Source organism: Solea solea, chromosome 19, assembly GCF_958295425.1.
Source record: "Solea solea chromosome 19, fSolSol10.1, whole genome shotgun sequence".
Taxonomy (NCBI): Eukaryota; Metazoa; Chordata; class Actinopteri; order Pleuronectiformes; family Soleidae; genus Solea; species Solea solea.
Window position 1 is genome coordinate 20,021,953 of NC_081152.1, and position 19,688 is coordinate 20,041,640.

The window sequence follows — 19,688 nt, forward strand, 5'->3', positions numbered from 1 at the left end:
AGTGTTTTTCAGGTTATGTATTACTAAAGCAGCTATGGTAGTTTTTCACTTTAGCAGCTAAAGTACTTATTTAATTCTAGCAGCTAAAGTAGTTATTTAAGCTAAGGTAGTTTTTTCCACTTTAAAGGCTGAAGTAGCTCTTTGACTTGAGCATTTTTAAGTTGATGTTTGACTTATGCAGCTAAAGTAGCTCTTTGATTTGAGCAGCTAAAGTAGCTCTTTCACTTTAGCAGCTATGTTAGTTCTTTCACTTAAGCAGCTAAAGTACCTCTTTGATTTGAGCAGCTAAAGTAGCTCTTTCGCTTTAGCAGCTAAAGTAGCTCTTTCACTTTAGCAGCTAAAGTAGCTCTTTCACTTTAGCAGCTAAAGTAGCTCTTTCACTTTAGCAGCTATGTTAGTTCTTTCACTTAAGCAGCTAAAGTAGCTCTTTCACTTTAGCAGCTAAAGTAGCCCTTTCACTTAAGCAGCTATGTTAGTTCTTTCACTTAAGCAGCTAAAGTACCTCTTTGAATTTAGCATTTTTAAGTTGATTTTTGACTTTAGCTGCTATAATAATTTGCAGAATTGTCAGTGATATTGAATAGAAAAAAGTGAATTTGTTTTGCTAATCCAATGTAGTAGAATATGAAGTTTGAATTTTATGCTAAAACTTGCAAAAATAAAAGTTGTGTTGTTTATGACAAACATAAACAACAGATGTTGTTCTGTACATCTTTATTTTCCTGTTCTGACATTTAACTTTAACATTCTCTTTATTTCTAACTTGTTTTAAACTTTGTTGGTTAATTGTTTATTGAATGAATTATAGTAAAAGTGTGTGTGTGTGTGTGTGTGTGTATGGACGGACGAGAAGATGCACAACAGTGATTAAAACAGAATTATACAGATGTTGGCGTTTGATACTTGTGGTTGAATATGAAAGAGCGAGATGTGCTCGCTGTAATTTGATCGTTTTTTTCCGTTCCAGCACAGGTTGTTGAAGTTGTAGAGTCTGATGTTTAAGGATTAATTTTTGTTCTTTCACTCTCAAACGTCTGTTCATTAAAGTCTTATCTAACGAATGCGAGAATTTGAGAATCAAAGAGAAAGATGTTACACATTATGATGAACGCTGCTGGGTTTGTGATCGGATGAAAGCTGAGTTTTGATCATTGCGGAGAATTAAAACAGATCGTCGTATAATTCATATACTGTGTAATTCTACGTGCAGGACATCTTTAATATCTCACACATCAGAACTTTTAAATGATAACAAATTATACACTGAAAACACTACTTGTCTCTCCAATTTACATTTTACGTCTTTATGTGAGAATTTTCAATAAAAATAATCAGCTCATAACAAAGATTTCTGAAAACAAAAATGCGCAATCTTTAATAATTAGCTACTAACAAATAATAATTAGCATTGGACAATTGTTAAAAAAAAATGCAAATATTGATAAAGATTATTCAGTCTACCTCTAATAATAATACTATGTTGTCATAGTTATCATATCATTTCCAATATCTGGATTATTGTGAATTATTGAGGCAATTATTATTAACTTGAAAATACTGACTAGCTCACTAATGTACATTGAAATGTGCCACAAGGGGGCGCTTACACCTTTCCAATCACTCCAGGACCTTGTGATTTCATATGATCTTATTGAAAATAAGTTGTTTTACACAAAGAAATTTTAAAGTAAAATTATTTTTTTTATGTTTTCTAGAGAGGTTTTTTTTTTAAGTTGAAAGGTGATTTTAAACTTCTACGAAAATGCAAACATTTTAGTCGGGATAATCGCGACATTACATTTTCTAACCTGAAAAATAAATTGTAAGATATAAATATCAATACTTAATATTAATGTTTAAAATTTTAAATATGGCAAGGTAAACTGATTTCTCGCCAAGTAACTCTACTATATGTCTCCTGAAGGTGGCGCTGATCTCTGTAATTAGTGTAACGTGAAGGTAATTTAAGTTTTCACAGCTGTTTAAAAACATTTTCCTAGGAGTGGCACAAATGATCAATAATGTGATTACAAATTTATAATTTTATTAATATGTAAGTTAATTTTAATGTATTTTAGAGAATTTTTTTTAGCGTTTAAAGACGAAAGTAAACAGATTTCTCGCCATTGTGACTCTACTTCATGTCTCCTGAAGGTGGCGCTGATCTCTGGAATCAGTGTAACATGAAGGAAATACTAATTTTTTATAGTGTAGCCTGACAGATATTGTGCTGTACGGTTAAATAAGTGACATATGTAGATTATCACAGAATCGATGTGTCATGATATGAGCAACAATGTGCGGCATGTTTTTGCATATCAGGAGTCACCCGGTGACCCATTCACATAATGAATGGGTGAAATAATGTTTCTGGAGGAGTGGCTGCCAACACGGGGTCCCAGTGTGCTTTCCAGGGGCAGCTGGTCAGTTATTACTGTCTGTGAGTGACAGAGTGAGCACAGGAGGTGGAGAGAAGGAAAGTGAAGGCAAACAAAAACACCAGTGTGACTCCTGAACCCCTGAAGGACAATTCTGCCCCTTCAAAAGCAACGGAAAAAAGAGAAGACCTTCCTCACTTTTACTGTAGCTTTGTGATGAGTTTGCTTTTGTCATGAGGACACGGTTTGTCCCTGACAACACGCACACACACACACACGCACACACACATACACGCACACACACACACACACACACACACGCACGCGCACACACACACACACGGCAGTCGTATTTGCCTGCTGCCAAACGAGTGTCAGTTGTTACTGGAATAGTTTTCACACAGAATTTTTCCACTGCTGAATTCAGTTTAAATATAGCTGCTGTTTGACTTTAAGTCTCTTTGTCCTTTAAGTCACTCATTCACCCTTTCATCACTTCATGAAACATCACTCATGTTTTAGTTGAGTTATCTGTTGATTTACGTTCTTTTCATTTGTAATAATTTACATTGTTTTCATGTATCTGCTTATTTATGTGAACCAATAGGCCTTATTTCACTTATTCATTCATACATTCATTCATTTATACTCTAAGTCAGCCTTCCACTTCAACCCACTCATCCATTCACTCATTCGTCCATTCACCACTTTATGAGGTTTTTCTAAATACTTAAGTTTAACTTTTCTTTCATTCATTCATTCAGTGTTCATCAAATATACATAGTTTATTCATTCATTGTTTGCCAATGTTTGTAAGATTTTTTTCGAAATGCTTCAGTTTAACTCATTCATTCATTCAGTCATTCATTTATTCAGTCATTCATTCATTATGTCAGTTATTGATTGAAAATGTTAATAGGCATTTTCCCAATACTGTAGTATAACTTTCCACTCATTAAGTTATTCATTCATTTGTTGGTTTGTTTATCAGTCATTGTTTATCACTCAACTTTAGGTTCATTCATTTATTCATTCATTCATTCATTCATTCATAAGTCAGTTTGTTGTCCATTTTGTAATCACTGACAAATCCATTCAGTCAGATGATTTGTCCATCATCCATCCATCCTCCCTTCATCCATCCATTTATCAACCATCCACCCATCATCCATCCACTTATCATCCATCCACCAATAATCCATTCATCTATCATCCATCCACCAATCATCCGTCCACATTCCTCCTGTCATCAGTGATGAGTCCGTGTCTCATGCAGCTGTGGAGTTTGTGAGATAAATCAAAGGTTAGTGCTTCACTGTCACATGATGCTGCTGCTCAGTGTGAATGTGTGAATGGCTGCTGATGGAGATTGTTTGGAATGAACACGCTGGGCTGAAGTCCAACATCCTCTGGCTTCATCTTCTGCTCTACAAAAGGAGAGAGAGAGAGAGACTGAGAGACTGAGAGAGAGAGAGAGAGAGAGAGAGACACTTAGAGAGAGAGGATGACGTTAATAGCAGGAAGGTTTCCAGTGACCTCTCTTTATTCCTGCAGTCTCTAAAGCGTCCAAACACATTTGTGTCGCTGGAGATTTGAGCTCATTCAGGTTGAGTTTCCACACTTTGGCTCTGGTTTTAATGTCAGAGTGGAGAAGTTTTTACATTTAAAACACATAATTAGCTTTGAGTGCAGCAGCAGCAGCAGCAGCAGCAGCGACCACACATCTGAAAACTGTCCGCTCGCGTTATTTTACTCCAAACCGCTCAAAAGTGGACAAGTGTTAGTTTAGTCGCAGCTGAATTAGCACTTTGTCAATGTAATGGCTAATTTCCCACGTTGCATTACCCGTGCGAGTAAACACAACCTGCTGTAAGCTGTTTTTTTGTTATCGAGAGGTTTGGACAGGAAGCTGTTGTGGCTGAAGCAAAGGCTCTTATTTTGAAAGCCAGAGTAAAAGGGGAAGTGAGGTGTGTTAGGGCAAAAATGTTAGCGTCTAAAAATTAACAGTCAAATTGCCGGCAGTTCCTCTTTGACTTCCTGTCCAAACCTCTTGACAACAATAGCTTACACTGCTAATACTCACCTGTGGCTGATGCTAGTGCTAACTCTGTTTATAATAGTGCGCCCAAATTAGTATGTAGTCAATTTTGTTGCGTGCTTAATGCGAACATAGGTTCCCATACATGTCAGATTAAACAAAAGCGCAGGATGAAGCGGTAGAAGATGAGTGAGCGAGGCTAATAAAGCTACGTTGTTGTATTAGCATCACCTGCTCGTTTTGGTCAGTGTTTGTTAAAAGTTTAATTACAATAAGGCTAAATTTGAATTTTCCTCTCAGTTGTGTCAATTTAATGGCAAATGTTCACATTTTATTACTCACACCTGCAACCTGCAAATACTTTGTTTTGAGTAAAGTTCGACCAACTGTTTGAGTCAAGAAGTTGTCGAAGTTAGCATGTAGCCCAATTTTCTTGCTTACTTTCCAGCTTACCCACCCGGGGCAGATACAGGTTGAATATTATGATTTTTTTATTATTAAATTAAGCAAATCAAGCGATGTTGAGATTTGCACCACAACTTTCTTTTGCTAAATCTGGGTATTTTACGACTGCATCTGATCTCATCATTTTAGATAGAAAGCACCTTTAAGAGTTGAAATTGTATTAGAACTAGGTGTGTGATAATATGATCATTTTATGTCTGCGATATCGTAATTGCTCCAATTGCATAAAAAAAAAGAACTGCTGTAAACATCACAAATTCTCAGAAATCACCTTTTTTGACATTTTGGTAAGAAAAAAAATACATATTTTTCGTTATATTTACTTGTTAAACTTACTTAAAGTAAACAAACCACTGTCAAACAAGTAGCACAACTTCAGAAGTAGCTTTAGGTTCATTATGAATGCATCACCTCACTTTAGATAGCTTTTATCAACACTAATGTTATTCAAAATGTTTATTTTTATAGGGCTTGCGACAATATTTCTATTTAACAGTAGCGATTTTACAGTGTGATATGATAAAAGTTGATGTATTAATGTGAGTTTCTGTCTTTTGAGTTAAAAATGGACGTCTTGTGACTGTCTGACTCGACAGTGACGACACTGAGCTGTTTTGTCTTGAGCTGTGGTGTTTGTGTCAGGGCCGAGCTGGGAACCTGTCGGGTTGGCACTGAACCTCTCCTGGTCCTGATCGAGGGTTGGTTGGGGGGCAGGGAAACGTGGCCTCCTGCCAACGCTTACGAGCCCAACCCCCCTACAGGCGGCTCTGCTCCCTCTAAAAACAACCAAACCCTCCCCAAAAACAGCCATTGTCTGCTGGCAGAAGGTGACATGAATACACTCCCAACTCCAGCAAGGATGGAGAATGTGTCGTTTGAGTCCATGTGACTTTTAAACCAGGTTATATTTAAATTTACAGAGCATTTTATTTCTGTATAAAGGGTGAAAATGTGGAGTGGACGAGATTTGTCTCAAAATATACTTTTTATTTTTAAATTTCTGAAAACATGTAGAAAGACAATAAAATACTGTAAGATTTACTGACTAGTGGCTTAAATGTCAGGATTTGATGCTCGTTGGCCGTGTAATTGTCGCTACGTTAGCTGCTAGCTGCAGAACTTTGTTGTACATCTCTAATTATACTCACAAATAGCAAAGTTAATGTTGAATTCACCTCAGTTTCAGTGTGTGTTGTGTGTAAATACGACAAATACACAGTTAAAACTAATGTTTTGTGTTGTCTGTATTTGTTAGCGAGGTGATTTAGCATTAGCTTGACTGATGGAGCTGTGTTGTGTTCAGTGGAAGACGCTTTGTGGCCGTTTTAGCAGAGTTTCCTGAACTGAAGCTAATGAATAAAGTAGTAATTGTTGTTAGTAGTAATAAAGTGTGAACCGTGTCGCCTGTGTAATGAGAGGCAACTTTCATTCCAGCAAAATGAACACGCTTAACCTTAAATTCTCTCACTTGTGTTTCAGAGAACGAGGGTTAATTCCTTAAACAAAGGTTTGCTGCCGTCTCATACTCTATGCTACGAAATGTATATACTTTTGTAGTTTATTCTATTTCTTAGAATCTTAAAAGTCGATATCTTCTATATTGAACATTCGTAGATGTGGAAATTCACGTTTATTATTTTTTACTTTACTTACTGTCTTAGCTTAGCTTAACTTAGCTCAGTCATGGTAAAAACGGTCAGTCTGTGTCTCCACAGACAACAAAAACACAGAAACAAAAAGAGAGACGTGCTGTGCGGTGGATTTTCATTGTTATTACATTTGTTTATGTTTAAAAGTTACATACTACAGCTTTAAGTAGCGTGTTTGGTCAGTTGTCGTTGATGGGTGAACTTTTATGCTCCTAAGCTTCTGTCCTTTTTGCGTAATAGTCGATTTGAGCTGAAGATTAATTGTTAATCAATGGAAACGTCATGAACTGAAGGATCCTTCGCAGATTTGATCGTACGTACGTGAGGATCTCCGGACCTCAGTTGTCACCGTCGTTCTCACCCCCGTCCTCCGCCGGTGTTTTTGTTGAGGTGTCACCGGCGACTTTCACACTGTAATTGACTCGACAGTCACTTTAAAGCTCAGTAATCACACGTCAGGAGCGTGTTTACACCTGTCAGACAGACTCATTAGAACAAACTATTGACATCCACACAATCCATGTTTTTAAAGCTAATCTGACATGAGCTGCTTCTTTTTTTTAAACCCACAGATTTCCTTTATTTATATTTAACCGATCATGAGAATTGTCCTTACACACATGAGCTGAATCATCATTATATTCATGTTGTGTGTGGGGATTTCTGTGGCTGCACAGCTGCTGTGAGGATCACCTGAACCCCCATAACCACAGGAGAACCAGCCTCATGGGTCGTATAATATACAGCTGCACACACACACACACACACACACACACGTGATATCTAAAGCCGTCTAAAGGGACATTCTGTCTACATAAGCAGAAAATACCACATCTATAGAATGAAGGAAGATGATGTTCCTCCCTCTCTCGCTCTCATTAGCACTTTATGTCTATATGTTACTGTCGCACCTCTCGTAGACACAATATACACTGTACATCTTTCTTTCTGACACTTTTTAATTGTTTTTCAGCACTTACACCTGCTTTACTTTGTATATCTGTACATCACACACACTCGTGCGTGCGCCTGTCAGATCAGCAGGTGAGACGCCACAGCTGAGGCAGCGGTGGACAGCGATGAATGCGAGGTTCAGTCCGTCAGTGAGAAATTGCTGAATCTCAGCGTTTCACTGGAGCTCAGAAGCTTTTTTTTTCTCCGGGCATCAAACAAACGTGAGACTTTCATAAACATTCACATGTCGTTTATCATTTAAAGCTGCGGCGCTGCTACGCCGCGCTGAGCTCCCGTCACCTGCTGAAGCAGCAGGCGCCAGGTTCATCTCCCACTCCGCTCTTCATCCGTCCTTAATAAGCTGAACTGCACCTTTAAACTGAGTCTGAGTGCTCCTCACACACACACACACACACACACACACACACACACACTGTAAATGATGATGAAATCTCACAATCCAGATTCATCACGGTTAAATAGTGTCCATTTAATTGTTAAGACACGCCCCCAAAACGCAGACTGGCCAATCACAGCACAGCATACTGTAGCACAAACTCCCATCATGTCTGACACGTTCACGGTGGCGCTTCGTTGATTCCAATACAAAAAAATTGTTTTTTGCTTGTTTTGTACTTTGTTTTCTTTCAAAATCCTTACAAGTTTCCATGGTTACCATCTTCCTCTTTGCCTCTTTTGATCCAAACGAGATTGTGCTAACCCAACCGGACAGGAAAGTGTACAATATAGCCTGTAAACTGACGTTTGTAAAGCGTTCACTCTCCCGCACCAAATCCCATTGGGAAAACCAGCGATTTTAGCTCGCATGGACACGGGAGCTGCTGTTCTGGTGCTGCCCCGTGTGGTCACTTTGTGTCACTGCGGTGAATCCGGATGAAGGATTTCTAGCAGCCGAAGTCACAAAAATAACACATTTGAATTTATCGCCGGAGGCAGCAGTGGATCAACGACTCCATATGTGCTGCGCTGTAAAATCGATGATTTTCTCTATGGGGTTTGGTGCGGGAGAGGGCGGGGCCAAGTAGTGAATCAATAGGCTTGTCTGAAACGGACAGCAGTGAAATTATGAAGTGGATTAAATTTCTTTAGAAAGAAGGAGTTGAAATAATGTTGGGTTAAAAAAAATAATAGATTTTTATAAAAGTAATTTTAAATAATGGTAATGTGTGTGTGTGTGTGTGTGTGTGTGTGTGTGTGTGTGTGTGTGACATCCAGCTGCCGGTTGCTCTCAGGAGACTCAGCCGTCATTCAGTCTCATCTGTCGGCCGCACAGATCCACTCTTTATTTTTGTTTTAACTATCGATCGCAAACACACACACACCAACACACACACACACACACACACACACATGTTGGACATTCATGACTTGAGGGGACATTGCATTGACTTGCATTCATTTCCTGGAGACTTACTCTAACCTTAACCACAATTACTACTGGCCTAATCCTAACCCTGACCCTAACCTCAACCTAACCTTAAAACATATCTTCACCTTAAAATGTAGTCATTTACGTTGTGGGGACTTGATTTTTGTCCCCACAAGGAAGACAAGTCCCCATAATGTGACTGTCCCCACAACATTAGTAATACCTGCACACACACACACACAGAGGCTGCTGTCAGAGCTGTTGTATGAACGTACACAAAGTTAAATGAAGCTGTGTGTGTGTGTGTGTGTGTGTGTGTGTGTGTGTGTCTGTGTCTGTGTGTGTGTGTGTGTGTACAACAGCTGCTAACAGACGGAGAACAGAACTGAGCTGTCACTGCTTCTACTACTGACCTCACACACACACACACACCCACACACACACACACTGGGTTTTATAGCTTAGTGAGGACACAACCAAACATAATGCATTCCGTAGCCCCTTACCTTAACCTTAACTTTACCCTTAACCTTAACCTTAACTGTACCCTTAACCTTAACCTTAACCTTAACTGTACCCTTAACCTTAACCTTAACTTTACCCTTAACCTTAACCTTCAGTGCAGTACCTCACAAACCCTGAACTGTGCCTTTAACTGGCAGGAAAATCTGACATTGGAAAAAAATGTTAATTATTGCTGAGTCATGCTGTTGATTAGCATGTGTGTGTGTTGTACTGTTGTTTTTCACCTGTGTGTGTGTGTATGTGTGTGTGTGTGTGTGTGAGTGTGAGTGAGTGAGTGTGTGTGCGGGTGTGTGCGTGTGTGTGTGTGTGTGAGTGTGAGTGAGTGAGTGTGTGTGCGGGTGTGTGCGTGTGTGTGTGTGTCACATGAGTAAAGTGAAGCATGATGGGAATGATCAGTTCAAGATGACATCGTGGGAGAAGTCTATTCTTCATTCTTTCTTTCATCTCCACATATAAATCTGTCTCTCTGTCCATCATTCACTCATTTCCTGTCTCCTCCTCTGTTCTCTCTCCTTCATTCCTCTCTCCTTCATCTGATCCCTCTCTCCTACATTCCTCTCTCCTTCATCCCTCTCTCCTTCATCGGATCCCTCTCTCCTTCATTCCTCTCTCCTTCATCTGATCCCTCTCTCCTTCATTCCTCTCTCCTTCATCTGATCCCTCTCTCCTTCATTCCTCTCTCCTTCATCTGATCCCTCTCTCCTTCATTTTTCTCTCCTTCATCTGATCCCTCTCTCCTTCATTCCTCTCTCCTTCATCGGATCCCTCTCTTCTTCATCCCTCTCTCCTTCATTCCTCTCTCCTTCATCGGATCCCTCTCTCCTTCATCCCTCTCTCCTACATTCCTCTCTCCTTCATTGGATCCCTCTCTCCTTTATCCCTCTCTCCTACATTCCTCTCTCCTTCATCCCTCTCTCCTTCATCGGATCCCTCTCTCCTACATTCCTCTCTCCTTCATCCCTCTCTCCTTCATCGGATCCCTCTCTCCTTCATTCCTCTCTCCTTCATCTGATCCCTCTCTCCTTCATTCCTCTCTCCTTCATCTGATCCCTCTCTCCTTCATTCCTCTCTCCTTCATCTGATCCCTCTCTCCTTCATTTTTCTCTCCTTCATCTGATCCCTCTCTCCTTCATTCCTCTCTCCTTCATCGGATCCCTCTCTTCTTCATCCCTCTCTCCTTCATTCCTCTCTCCTTCATCGGATCCCTCTCTCCTTCATCCCTCTCTCCTACATTCCTCTCTCCTTCATTGGATCCCTCTCTCCTTTATCCCTCTCTCCTACATTCCTCTCTCCTTCATCCCTCTCTCCTTCATCGGATCCCTCTCTCCTTCATTCCTCTCTCCTTCATCTGATCCCTCTCTCCTTCATTCCTCTCTCCTTCATCTGATCCCTCTCTCCTACATTCCTCTCTCCTTCATCCCTCTCTCCTTCATTCCTCTCTCCTTCATCCCTCTCTCCTACATTCCTCTCTCCTTCATCCCTCTCTCCTTCATTCCTCTCTCCTTCATCGGATCCCTCTCTCCTTCATCCCTCTCTCCTTCATTCCTCTCTCCTTCATTGAATCCCTCTCTCCTTTATCCCTCTCTCCTTCTCTCTCTTCTTCTGTTGTTTCCTTCTGCATTTGATTCATTTCCTCTCCTCAGTCTCATCCTTTTGATTCTTTTCCTAGTGAGTCCTTCCCTCACCACCCCTGTCCATTCTTCCTTCTTGTCTTCCTTCCTTCCTTCCTTCCTTCCTTCGTACCTTCTCTCCATGCTTTCTTCCTTCCTTCCTTCCTTCTTTCCTTCCCTCACTCCCTGCATCATTCTACCTGCCTTCCTAACCTCCCTTCCTACTTTCCCATTCTTCCTCTATTCATTCGTCTTCCCTCCCTTACTTACTTTGTCCATCCTTTCCTCCTTACCTCCGTCCTCTCTCTCTCTTCCTCACTCTTCTTTCTTTCGTTCCCTCATCCTCCAACTTTTCCTCTCCTCTTCCCGCCTGGACTTTTATTCCCTCCCTCCCTTCCTTCTTCCCTACCCTCCTCTCCCCCACTGTCCCTCGCTCCCTTGTCTCCTCACTTTGAGTTCCATCATCCGTCCATCCATCCTTCCTTGCTTCCTGCCTTTCTCTCATTTCCTCCATCAGAGGCACAGTTTCATCCCTCCCTCCCTCTCTCTCTCATGTGTGTGTGTGTGTGTGTAGAGGAAGCTGGCAGATACAGTGAGGTGTAATGTGCTGTCTGATTTCTCTCTAAGTGTTCTTAAATGATCGCTATTTATTTGTCAAGCCAAGCGTTGAACGCTAATTAAGGAAAAATGCTTTGAACTGCTGTGTGTGTGTGTGTGTGTGTGTGTGTGTGTGTGTGTGTGTGTGTGTAGCTGTTAGAAGATGGAGGAAGTGTCATTTGGGTAGTCGATCCCTGGCTGCTCGGTGTGTGTGTGTGTGTGTGTGTGTGTGTCCCTGTGGTTTTTCTTGCACTGACATCATTTTAAACACACACACACACACACACAGAGAGAGAGCAGGTGTTTCACGGGCTCGTGTGCTCGTGTCAATGGCGTCTTTGTTTGTGTGTTTGTGTTCTCACGGCCGTTGCTGGATGCTGATTGGCCGCCTCGCTCTCCAACTCTGATAGTGTGGTGCGTTCGAGTGTAACCTCTTATCACAACCTACAAGAAGACTCCGCCGCCATGTTTGTGCACGCTCTCAGTTACTAGTCGGGGAATCGAACCCCTGACCCTGGCGGTGCAGTGGCCCCCACATTGTGTCCACTATCAATTAATCTGTCAATCAGTGGTTTGGTTCGTAAAATATCAACAGATTGTGAGAAATTGTGTTTCCCCGTAATGATTTTACTCTCAAAGAAACCAACACATATTCATGTAGATCACACACCAAACTCCAGAGAGAAAACCATGGTTTTTAGCTCACAGGTGTTCAGGGCCTGCCCGTGTGCTGCTGCTGCTGCTGCTGCTGCTGCTGCTGCTGCTGCTGCTGCTGCTGCTGCTGCTGCTGCTGCTGCTGCTGCTGCTCCAGCGTTTGTTGAGTTTATGTTACAGAGAAAAACCTGATTAAAGTTTAACAAACGCCAAACTCACAAAAGAACACATGTGAAGTGACTGACTGAAGCTCTGTGCTGTCGACCTACAATCAGCACTTTTCTCTATGGGATTTGGTGCGGGAGAGTAAGCGCTCTGCAAACTGCAGTTTCCAGTGAAGTAAAGCAGGAAAACATACTTTTAAGATGTCATAGACTTACAGTACTTACAATAATAACAATCATATGTGTATAAATGCATCACTAATTAAGGATATGTGTGTGTGTGTGTGTTTCAGCTTCTGTGATTCCAGTTTAATTCAGTGTCTCTGCTGGTTTCACTGTTTCAGGTAGCAACAACCTCAGGGCCTCACTCCTGATGGTGTGTGTGTTTGTGTGTGTGTGTGCACGTGTGTGTGCACGTGTGTGTTAGTGTGTGCGTGCACATGCGTGTGTGTCAGCTGGAGTGAAGCTGGCATACAGGTGCGCCGCTGCCTCGCCAGCACTTCCTGGTAATTAATGACTTCTTCCTGCCTCGCCCTCCCTCCACCCCTCTCTCTCTCTCTCTCCCTCTCTCTCTCTCTCTCTCTCTCTCTCTCTCTCATATTTGCGATGGTGTAAATTAACGACACGTGAGCATTTCAGTGTCTCACTCACTCACTCGATGACAGAAGCTGCAGGATCAACTTTATTCACTTTGACGTTAAACTCTCGGTATAATTGTTTCAACATTATGTTTTGTTTTGTTTCCTGACGGTGACAGAAGAACTCATTCATGGACCACCTCGCTATGACAGGATGTGGTTAGCTTAGCTTAGCAGAATTTTTTTTTTAAAGGAAACAGAGGTAAACAATTAGCTGAGCTAATCATTAGGACCAGAAATAAGGGGGAAACAGTTAGCTTAGCTTAGCTTAGCAAAAAGCCTGGAAATACGAGGGAGCAGCTAATGTATAACTGATGTCTTATAAACACATGACAAAATAAAACAGGAAGATGTGTGTGTGAAACAAATGAAGCTAGCTTATATGAAGGCTCAGCATATCTTTATTTAAAAACAGAATAAATAAGATAATAAACTGTTAGCTTAGCTTAGCAAAGGACCAGAATTAAAGGGAAACATTTACGTTAGCTTAGCAAAAAAAAGCTTAGTGTAGCAACAATTCTGGAAACAGGAGGAACCGTTAGCTTAGCTTAGCTTAACCCGAAGAATAGAATTTTTTTTTTCACTTTTGCTCTTTTTTTTACATCAGTCTGAGTCAACTCTCTCTCTCTCTCTCTCTGTGTGTCTCCCTCTCTCTCTCTCTCTCTCTCTGTGTCTCCCTCTCTCTCGCTCTCTCTCTCTCTCGCTCTCTCTCTCTGTCTCTCTCTCTCTGGTAATCTATCTTAGTTAATACAGTCTCTGTGAGCAGCTGGGTTCCGAGGCAGAGTCAGCTCTGAGAAACAGACCTCTGTGTGTGTGTGTGTGTGTGTGTGTGTGTGTCTCCCCCTCTCTCTCACACACACACACACACACACACAGACACACACACACACACACACAGACATGACTATCATCGAGGCTGGAGTTTCACTTCTGTGATGATGAAAACAAAATGTTCCCCTGGATCCGAGCAGAGCAGTGCATTGTGGGTAAATGTAGGTCACAGTGGACGCGTGTCTGTTCCCCCTCTGAACAACAGGTCGCGCTCTGGACACAGAAATCCTGTTGATGTGATCACAACCAGACCGTTTTTTGTCTGCGTAAAGTTTGTTTTGAATGACGAACTCGGGGCGTGAGTACGACCTGGAACTTCAAACTCCAGGGGGCCAAACTTATGCTATTATTTTATATTTGTTCAGAATAAAAGCTTTGAATGATTCGATAAGATCATTTAATTCTTTTAAATCATCTCTCGGGCCACATACTGATTGCCGGGTGGCTCAGTTTTGGCCCACGTGCCAGCAGTTGCTGACCACTGATAAAGCAGTTTAAGACAAGGCCGTACACAGAATTAAAATGCTTTCAAAAAATGGATGTTCAATCCAAAAAGGCCGACTTCCTGTTGGGTTTGGATCATGGTCATAATGGAATTTTTTCTTCAACCCGACCTCTTACACACGTCTACGGATTTTCATGCATGTACGACAAACCTGCCGTTCAATCCGGAATTAGCCCCTCCCACGTCCAGTTTTTGTCGCACATTCACTGAAACGCTTTCAGACGTAAAGTTTGGGGCATGAAACGTGATGAATTGCCAGGGTGGGGTGCAGTGGCTCAGTGGTTAAGACCCGTACCCTGTGTGCCAAAGACTTCATGGTCGCAAGTTCAACTAAAATACAACTGAAAGAAAAACTCAAAATATGAAATAAAACAACAAAAAGACGAGTTTTAAAAACAGATAAAGTCGTCAGTTCCTTTTCATCACCTTTAACATAAAGTTAAACATGTGACTGAGACGGCAAAAGACAGACAGACAGACAGACAGACAGACAGAGAGACATAGACGCTGGCTGTGTTATGTCTCCAGCCTCTGGCTCGTCCAGTTGCCGGGGCGACCGCCCGGCGCTGGCTCGATGCTCGAGTGCTGGACGAGAAAAAAAAAAAAAAAAACGAGAAAGAAGAAGAGAAAGAAAAAAGCGCCACAATCAATGAGAGCCTTTTTGTTTTAGTGGGAACCCCCCTTTACTCCCACACACACACACACACACACACACTGAGGACTGACTTTATTTAAGACAAGCCCTCTTTTGTCTTAAGCAGCAGAGAGGCTCACAGACTCAGGCCTGGCCCTGTAATTGGTCCACTTAGACCCTGTTTAGCATGAGAAAGGCCGTCCCTTTGGCCTGACACTGCCAAGCTAACTCTTGTTTGGAGCCACAGAGACGATGATCTGAATTCAGATTAGACTCCGCCCCCTGCCCCCCCCCACAATCTCCTCCCCCTCCCCTCTGCTTTAAATACACTAATTACTTAACGAGAAAGCTGTGTGTGTGTGTGTGTGAGTCTATTTAAAGGATGGGGGGGGGGGGGGGGGGGGTGAGAGGGTGAGGATATGTGAGGGTGAGAGTTTTTTTTTGTGACCTCCTCCCTCCTGTCTAACTTTTTGTGCCACTTGAAAAAAAGGCTTCCTCTTCCTCTCCTGCTGCATGCTTCTCTCCTCCTCTCCTTCTGCTTCTTCTCCTTCTTCTCCTTCTTCTGCTTCTTCTCCTTCTTCTTGTGCTTCTTCTCCTTCTTCTCCTTCTTCTCCTTCTTCTTCTGCTTCTCCTTCTTGTGTCGATTGGTCGCGTGACTTGTTGCTCGACGCGTCGTTGAACTTTAACTAACGCAGGACAACGTGATTAAATCCAGTTTGAGTCAGAGAGATAAAGAGAGGGAAGAATCAGAGAGGAAGAGGAGGAGGAGGAGAAGAAGAGAAGTGTAGATCACTGAGCAGCATGAGGTAAAGACCTTCATCGTCATCTTCATCATCACTGGGGTTTGGTGTTGTTGGAGAAAGTCAAGTGGATGAATTCATTCATTTATTTATTTATTTTAAGTCGTTGTCTTTGTCGCTAATAAAAAACAGAAAATAGTTTTAAATTTATTTTAGACATTTATTCAAAGTTCTGTGAAGACGATGTTTTTACTGTGGTTTGAATGAACTTTATACTTTTATATGTTATTTTTATCATTCATCCATCACCAGTTCATTCATCATCCATCTATCTGAGGTAATCTGGTCATTCCTCATGTTCAGATTAACCTCTTTGTTCTTCAGTGTCAGTAGATTAAAAACTCTCAAGATCAAACACAAATAAATAAATTCACTTTGATCAAAGTTAACAAGGTTTATGAAGTTGTTATTTTTAGTTTGAATGAACTTAATGAATTATTCAAACGTCAACATTTGAGGTTTTTAAAGTTGGTGCAAAGTCATTTCACCAAACACCATCAATCACCTTCACACCAGTGTCCTGATCATCAATAATCTATAATAATCCATGATAATCCACAATAATCTATAATAATCAATAATAATCCATAATAATCCATACTAATCTATAATAATACATAATAATCCATAATAGTCCATGATAATCTATAATAGTCTATAATAATCCATGATAATACATAATAATCCATAACAATCAACATTTGTGAAGATTTGTATGTTTTTTTCAGATAAAACATAATCTTTCATTTTCATTTAAAATTTAAAAACAAACAAAAGTAAATGTTATAATAGAAATGAACTCCGTCACTGTTTCAATATATTTATAATCTATTCAAATGAAATTAGTCATCAACGTATGAAACGTGTGTGTGTGTGTGTGTGTGTGTGTGTGTGTGTGTGTGTGCGTGCGTGTGTGTGTGTGTGTGTGTGTCCTGTTATTTTCTGGTTTTATTTTCATGTCGATGTTTTTCTTTCATTGCAACTCAAGTCACATGATCACATGACTGAAGACTGAGCTCCCAGATCAATACTCTCTCTCTCTCTCTCTCCCTCCCTCTCTCTCTCTCTCTCTCTTCCTCTGTCTCGGTGTCTCTCGCCCAGTCTGGACTGGGTGGTGAACTGGGTCTGGGGAGTCCGGGCGCTGCGTCGCCCCCCAAGTCGGCCGCTCAGTATTACCAACACTACGGCTCCAACCCGCGGAGGAGAACGCTGCCTATGGACACGATGGGTGAGAGAGACAGGCACACACACACACACGCACTTACACACACACACGCACACACACACACACGCACGCACACACACACACTGTTCTCTAAACAAAAATGTTTAGAAGAAAGAACCAAGAAATTTCCCACATACTGTCGTTTTTGTTGATTTAATTATACACCCAGATTAATTAAATATTATTAAATATTACAATAATAGCATCACATTATTTAGCCTAATACAACTGAGACAAATTACATTTATGTTTATAATGTTTATTAATGTGAATGTTTACATTGTTTTTGTTGAAACTGTGGTTCAGTCAGTAGTAAATTATTTTATTATTTATTTTAACAAAAACAACATTTTTAACAAATAATCAATTTATAGTCATAATATATAATTTAACTGACACAATATGTTTGAAACTTGTAAGTTTTAATATTTTTTTGTTTGGTTCGTAAAATATTGATCGTTTTGGACCCAAAAACCACACATATTCATGATTATAATAAACGAGTAACTTAAAATGAAAACATTCGGACACGGAAAATCGCTTAATAACTGAATAAAAACAACCTCCAACATGTAATAAAACAGTTTGTCCTTATTCTATAAGGATTTAAAGCCCTGAATGTAATTATTTATCTGCGTTATTTATATATTTAATGTTTTAAAACACACTAAAATCAGCTTAAACAAAGACGACGTGACTCGACGAGTCCAAACAATCGGAAACTTCTGACACTGTGGACACTTTCTCTTTTAAGGTCCGTCTGAAACACACACACACTCAGAAGGCCGCGTGTGTGTGCGTGTGTGTGTGTGTGTGTGTGTGTGTGTGTGTGTGTGTTGTTTTCAGAGGGGGGAGTTTTTTACAAAAAGGAAATACAGGGGAGAAAGTCTTTAAAAAGCAGGACAAAAGCGACTGCCATGTAGCCTTGGTAGCATTAGCCTTGAGAGGACACACACACACACACACACACACACACACAGTGTCCAATCTTCCTCCTCCAAAAAAAAGAAATGCTCTTTCATTTTTCCATCAAAGTCTCACCTTCCTGCTTAATAGAGCGCTCGCTCGCTCGCTGACTTCCCTTTGAGAGAAAACCCTGAAAAATAATATAAACATGTCAGAAGCTGCTTTTTCTTCTTCTTCTTCTTCTTCTTCTTTTTCTTCTTCTTCTTCTTCTTTTATCAAACAAACAAACAACAACAAAAGAAGAAGAAAAAAGGAAACAAGAAAAACAAATCAGTCCTGTCCAGAAAATGTCCACATCGTCTGTGGGAAAAGTGTCCGTCCTCCGTGTCCTGCGTGTCCTCCGTGTCCTGCGTGTCCTCCGTGTCCTCTGTGTCCTCCGTGTCCTCCGTGTCCACCTCAATCCAAACAAATAAAAAGCAGAATGTCCCTTTACTTCCTCTTCATCACCGTCGTGTGTTCTCTCTCTCTCTCTCTCTCTCTTTTTAGAGATTCACACAAAAAAAGTACGGAAGGTCCCTCCCGGCTTGCCGTCCTCAGTAAGTGATAACATGACACTTCTCTCCGTGTGGTTGTTATGGTTATTATGGTCTGTGAGGTGCAAAATGGCTGCTGCTGCTGCTGCTGTGTGGATGATCACTTCCTGTTGTTTTTTTTTGTTTTGTTTTTAATTTACAGCTGATTTTTTGAAAAACACGATCTTTATATATAAAAAACTTCATAATATACGCAGTAGACGCGGTGGTTATGCTATTGTTGCTATTTCAAAAAATTTAACGTCATAGTTACTTTAATTGTGATATAAGTTAATTTAAGTTACATGAACTCAATTTCATTTGTTTATTTTTTTACGTATAACTTCTTTAATTTAAGTTATAGCAACATAACTTATTTACTCAAGTTATATCCACGCAACTTAACATACAACTTTAAAATTAATTTATATATATATATATATATATATACAAAGCTTAAGTTATATGAAAATAACTTCACAATTTTGCTTCTACTTTAGTTTAGTTATATCAAAAGAATTTCACAGTTATTGATTGATTGATTGATCAGCTGATCGGTTTATTGTGCCTCTAAAATGAGACAAAGACAGACTTTTGTTGTTGTTGTTGTTTTTTGAGAACAAACAGAATGTCGTCTCGTCTGAAATGTGTCGTAGATAAATCGTGAAGCGTTGTTGTTGTTGTTGTTGTTGTTGTTGTTGTTGTTGTTGTTGTTGTTGTGACTCCTGATTTAGACGCAGTTAAAGGACATTTATTTGTGAATTTCCGCTCGGCCACTCAACAATAACACTTTGTCTCTTTGTCTCTTTTGTCGCCCGCCGAGGTTCTTTCATGTCTTGATTCTCTCTTCAGATTATTGACTTTAATCTTCATTAAATCTAGAGTTTATATACATACACATATCTATATATATATTCTCATGCTGACCTCATGAATGGACGTTTAACGGCGGCTGAATGCAGCGTCGTGTCGGCCACGTCTTTGACTCGGTGGGAGTCTGTCTTTATGGGGCGCTTGTCCCGCTGTGTCCCCCGTGTCCTCCCCACCTCTCTGTGTCACATTCATTCAGTGTGTGTGTGTGTGCGCGTGTGTGAAGTGGACGGATGGGGACGTTTCCTGTGGGACAAAAGGAAGGGAGATGTTATTTTAAATA

At 40.6% G+C, this 19,688-nt stretch overlaps 1 protein-coding gene across 8 annotated transcripts in view; it reads left to right on the forward strand.

Annotated features, from left to right (window-relative positions):
- The window catches only part of LOC131446031 (transcription factor 4-like), a 166,106-nt gene that overhangs the window by 65,786 nt on the left and 80,632 nt on the right, over positions 1 to 19,688 (forward strand). For 7 of the 8 annotated variants that reach the window (XM_058616924.1, XM_058616928.1, XM_058616923.1 and 4 more), the window contains 2 exons: positions 16,934 to 17,060; positions 18,510 to 18,559. In XM_058616924.1, the coding sequence (XP_058472907.1) occupies positions 16,934 to 17,060; positions 18,510 to 18,559 (177 nt within the window). Of the gene's footprint in view, positions 1 to 15,718; positions 15,839 to 16,933; positions 17,061 to 18,509; positions 18,560 to 19,688 lie in introns of those variants that run through there. The other variant, XM_058616931.1, reaches the window with a different exon arrangement.